The sequence below is a fragment of the Phallusia mammillata genome, chromosome 5 (genome assembly GCF_965637545.1).
Source record: "Phallusia mammillata chromosome 5, kaPhaMamm4.hap1.1, whole genome shotgun sequence".
Lineage (NCBI taxonomy): Eukaryota > Metazoa > Chordata > Ascidiacea > Phlebobranchia > Ascidiidae > Phallusia > Phallusia mammillata.
The window spans coordinates 26,859,251-26,864,306 of record NC_137256.1 but is presented as its reverse complement, the minus strand read 5'-3'; the positions used below and the strand labels follow the sequence as shown (position 1 = coordinate 26,864,306).

The 5,056-nt window shown below is 47.6% G+C and overlaps 1 protein-coding gene across 1 annotated transcript; it reads right to left on the bottom strand.

Moving 5' to 3' along the window:
• Positions 1–573: 573 nt before the first annotated feature.
• On the bottom strand, positions 574–2,299 carry LOC145228592 (uncharacterized). Its single transcript, XM_080093707.1, has one exon. It carries the CDS (start codon positions 2,266–2,268, stop codon positions 574–576), a length of 1,695 nt encoding a protein of 564 aa, XP_079949833.1. The 5' UTR covers positions 2,269–2,299.
• Between the last annotated feature and the right edge of the window lie 2,757 nt (positions 2,300–5,056).

Genomic DNA, 5,056 nt, shown 5'->3' with positions numbered 1-5,056 from the left:
AAGGCCCACCTGCGTTCAAGTTCCTCCTGGAAGGCGTCTGTTGTGTAAGTGCTAGTGTTATTCTTCCAGATCCCCTTCCCCCTAGGGGGCTGAGGCTCTGTCCGAATCTGTAGTGTTATGATGTCGTGGTCTGAAAGTGAATTTTGTGTGCCAAATTCCGAAATGGGGTGCACATGAGATGAAATGTAAAATCTGTCTAGACGTGATTGAGTGTTATGTTGTCTACGTGTGTAAAAAATACGGTTGCCGTACAGCTTTCGGAAGGAATCCGACAACTGGAGGTTCTCAACAAGGGCGATAAGACCTGACAACTTTTCGTTACTACCACGTAAGGGGGGGAAACGCTCAAGTATCGGGTCCTGCACACCGTTGAAATCACCGGCCAAGAGAGTGGGATGCCTCGAGTAGGTGTAGGTATAAAGGGAGTCGAAGAAAGCATTCCTTAAGGGAGTGCTTTCGGTACGGTTAGGGGCATACACGTTTACGACGTGTATGATTGAATGGTAAAGTCTAATGTCGGCAGCCAAAATTCTACCGTTCCCATCCCCAGAGTGAGGAACAAAGCTAAGGGCGTTATGCTTTAGCAAGATCCCGACTCCGTTCTCCGATCGGGCCCCCGAAAGAGAAGACCAAAAAATGAGCATGGCCACACGAGCATTTAATGTAGCACTTTTTACAACCCGGGCAAGTTATGGCTTCTCCCTCTTTAGATAGAAGCGTGTCCTGCCCGCACTCACACGAAACGATATTGTGAAAATTTTCAAAACAGGCCCGCTTTCGGTCATCGCCAGAGTTCGACGACGACCTATCACGCTTATTAAGTACCGGTACCTTGTCCTCTCCGCTGGAGTCAGAGAGGTCTCTTGCAGCTTCCAAAAGGTCTTCGAGGATTCCCTCTTTCAGTTGGATTTCCTTCTCTTCGGCCGGGTCGGCCAATAAATCCACTTCTTTGTCTTCAGCCGGGTGGGCCAATAAATCCAAATCTTTGTCCAATAAATCCAAGTCCGGATCCTGTGTTGGCGGGGATCTGGGCCCTGTTTTCCCGCCGGTAGGGTCGGGGGCACCCGAGGTACCACCCTCAGGATCAGGTGTGGGCCCAGATTTCCGCGGGGTTTGCTTCTTTGTCGCCCCGGGTTTCTTGGCTGCGGCACCCGAAGTGCCTCCCGCGCTCTTCTTTGGTTTCCGCGGCGGGTTTCGTTGTGGCCTTGGGCCAGGAGGGGCGGGGGCACCCGAGGTGCCGCCCTCCGGATACTGAAGATCCTTTCCTTTGTCGGGGGCACCCGAGGTGCCGCCCTCCGGATACTGAAGATCCTTTCCTTTGTCGGGGTCACCCGAGGTGACGCCCTCCGGATTCTGAAGTTTCCCATTTTCGGGGGCACCCGAGGTGCCGCCCTCCGGATTCTGAAGTTTCCCATTGTCGGGGGCACCCGAGGTGCCGCCCTCCGGATGCTGAAGTTCCTTGTTGGCCTCTGTTGTTAGAGGCTCCAGTGCCTGTGCAACCAGGGTGCCTGTCTCGGTGGCACTGGACTTCAGGGGGTTGGCATTCGCGTTGCCGCTTTTCTTTCGGTTTCGGCGCCCCTGGACCACCTGAAAACCGTCGTTCTTCTCCGCCCGCACCGGGGTGGAGGTAGCCGAAGGCAGAGGCGGGCCCTCGACCGCTTCCTCTACCGAGTTTTCGGGGGTGTTTTCCCGGCTTTTGAGTGCCTCGCACTCGTCACGCATGTGCCCAAACTGGCGACATACGAAGCACTGCGGTGGTTGGTTGTCATATTCAATGACAAAGGCCAAACCACCCAGTCTGATTTTCGGACCAATTGGGCTTTCCTTGAGGTCAACCGTTTTTGTGTCGAAGGTTCGTTTGCCATCGTACAGGCCCCAACGATCCTTGACCTTCTCGTGCTTCTTGACCTCTCCGTGCTTACGTTCGATGTAGGCACGGATTTCCTCGTTGGAGTACCTGGGTGGAACCTCCTTCACCCAAACCCGGGTCCACTCCGAGTCGTAGAGTTTTGCATACTCCACGTTGGGGTGCGACCCGAGTTTCCTTTGCAGCGTGCGCGCACCCTCCTTGGTGCGGCACGTGAAGTCCGTGAGCCCTCCACGGCGCTCGACGATGCCTTCGAGCTCCTGCGCCGGAAAGTTGACCTTTTTCAACAGTTCATAAATGAACTGTCGAGTCTTCCGGGCAGGAAACTTGGCTAGTACTTCAGTCTCCCGACTGAAAGGTGGAAGGTTGCGGCTTGCAACGACATTCCACGCCTTTGCCATGGTCGAAACTCGTTCAAGCGGAACGGTGAGTTTCGACTTTAATTCTCCTTCAAAGGTCGACCTTGCAGCAGGAAGGTTCGACCGTGACGTCACTAGGTCGAAATCGACTTCGACTTGCTGTGACGACGTATCAGCAGTTGGGCCGGCGCCCTGCACGCTGGGTGACCGACTGGTCCTTTCCACGCAAGAGCCCTGAAAAGGGCTGGGAGCCCCGGACGTTCGTCGGTCTGGGATGGGGGTGGGTGGAAAAAGCGGGCCGGGGTGTCGTGGGTGCTGGTGTTGAAGGTTTGGGCTCTGCCTTACCGGGCTGGGGTCGCGCTCGGGGGCAGGCTTGGGGGGGCACAGGCCTCGTGTCCACAAGGTGACGCACGAGGTGGCCGGGGTAGCAGGTGGGGAGTCAACTACCCTTTGTGGTGAACACACGGGGTAGTTGGGGTGAGAACGTTTGCGACGGCAATAGGAGTCCGCACAAACGTTAGGCCTAACAGGGTTGGAAACAGTAGATGGGGTAAACGCACAGGGAGCCGAAATGACTTCTATTCGCGCCAGTTCCACGTGTAAATCTATTGACTTAACTTGCTGATGGCACGGATAAGGGGCAATCAATATAATACTGATGCTTACCTTATTCACATAGAAATTTGCAATTTACAAACTTATAAAACACAGCGCCGCCCCCTTAGTTTTGCTTCACCCCACTAAACCCTGGAAAACATACGACAACTGCTTTGTTAGTTCTGCAACATAATTGCAGCATATTATCAGAGAGTTCGCTTGAGTATTTTTACTTCGTACACATTGTTCGCGTCGTGACAAGATAAATGTTAATGTTAAAGGTTTGTGCAGAAACTAAATGTCGATTGTGTGACATCGCAAAAGTTTGCACTTACCACCTCGAGAAACGTGACTTGCCTTCGTAAAACGTGCTGTCTTGACGTTTGTGGTTGGCCCAAGTCGGATGGAATAATACGTGTTGTCTGGTTGTGTATGTAAATGTCGAGTCGTAGTACCAAACCATTTCCTACAAGTAGAGTTTTCAAAAAAATGTGGTAAAAGTCTGAGACCCGCATGCAGAAACCTGCATTGTCGCACAGGGACACTCTAGCACTAAAACAATCACCAAAATAATGAAATTTTACGGGACAATATAGTAGCAAACGGTAATCAAGCAAAAAGAACTATTAAAATTATTTATCCCAACCTTTTCGCGTCACAACAATTTTGAAAAATTTGAACTTGTATCGGACCTCGGACTTTTCATTTAAAACACATCGGACTTTGGACTTTTTAATTCAAAACATTTTAATTCGTATAATTGTCGTGTCATATTGTCCCGGTTGTGGGCACGCCTGCCTCGATGACGACTTGTTAAAGGCGGCTACAATGTAAACTAAGATGTTCATTGCAAATTGTTTGGTGAGTCTGATCTTTGCATCTCAATAACAGCTGACTGATTAACAGCCACACAGGTGTCTCTTCTTTCTTTGTATTCTTGAATAACGTTAAAAGCGAACGTTCAAATCAGCTACAGATCCACATGGGATAAAATAGAAGACTCAAAAATAGTCTAAGAATAGACCCAGAATGGACCAAAAATAGACCCAGAATTCACCGGCGACAAAGTCGGAAACAAGCTATTTATAGTAGAGCAAAATATTGGCTATTGCGTGAAACCTTTTTTCCTTTAAGTTATAGAATTCATTTTATGGCAAAGGTGCAATTTATAAAGTCATAGCGCTCTCTAACCGAGCTGCTATGCTTCTTCTCAAGTACGAGCGGCTGTGTTCTACTTTAAACTTGAAACGGAAACGACAGTATAAACAAGAGGAAGTATGCGTAATGATGAACAAACACCTTATGTTTGTGCAGAACATTCTAGAATAACAAAATGACTCAAAATATCTTATGACTTGCATGAGAACGGAAATACCAACACTTGCATCCAGTTAAAAAGAGGTTAAACACTTCCCCTACATGCTGTGCAACATTATTGCAAACAACATGCTAACGTTAAACATAAACTTTGTGCACATTAATATCATGACCGCTACAAAAGCTCCCCCCCGAAAGGGTGTTAAATGTGTTTGGATGAAAAACACATTTCGAAATCCTACAAAATTTGCGTGCGACACTTTACAAGCGACAAAAAAACACTAAAACGCTGGGTGACGATGGAACGAAACAATTACTTTGCGTGGCAATGATAAATAATGTCATAAATTCTTGTCAAATATGGGTATTGACTCTGCAATTCTTGTAGTAGATATGGTAGTATGTGCGAAAACAGCAATCAATATAACAGTTAATATGTCGACAATCATAACATATGCAAATATAAACTAGAAAAAAATGGTATAATAAGTATGATGCGATATATATATATTTTGGGTAGCGAGACAACAGGGAAAAGAATGTAATGGTTTCATGCAAACAGTTAATGACATTCAATAAGATAGATATTGACTCTTCCCTAAAATTTTGGAAGCTAATCTTAACAGAAACGATGTATGAAGTTAAGTGAAAGAGTATATGTGAACAAGGTTGCTGTAGGCGTTAATCTATTTACGAGTAAGGGGCTGGCTAAAATGTTAACGCCGTGTGAAAAACTCAGTTAGCTGATTGTCGTCGAATGGCTTCCTGTTGATCTTGTTGTTGTTTGACGTCTGAGTTCATCTGTTTTTGTACTGTCACGTGTGTGATGACGTGGCCGGTACAAAAGGTGGTTAATAGCACTGCAAAACTGGTCATGGATATGACGATTGCAAATAATTAAGTTGGTGCCAATTGT

Coding starts and splice junctions, on each gene's coding strand:
- LOC145228592 (XM_080093707.1), bottom strand. CDS start 2,268: ATGGCAAAGGCGTGGAATGTCGTTGCAAGCCGCAACCTTCCACCTTTC.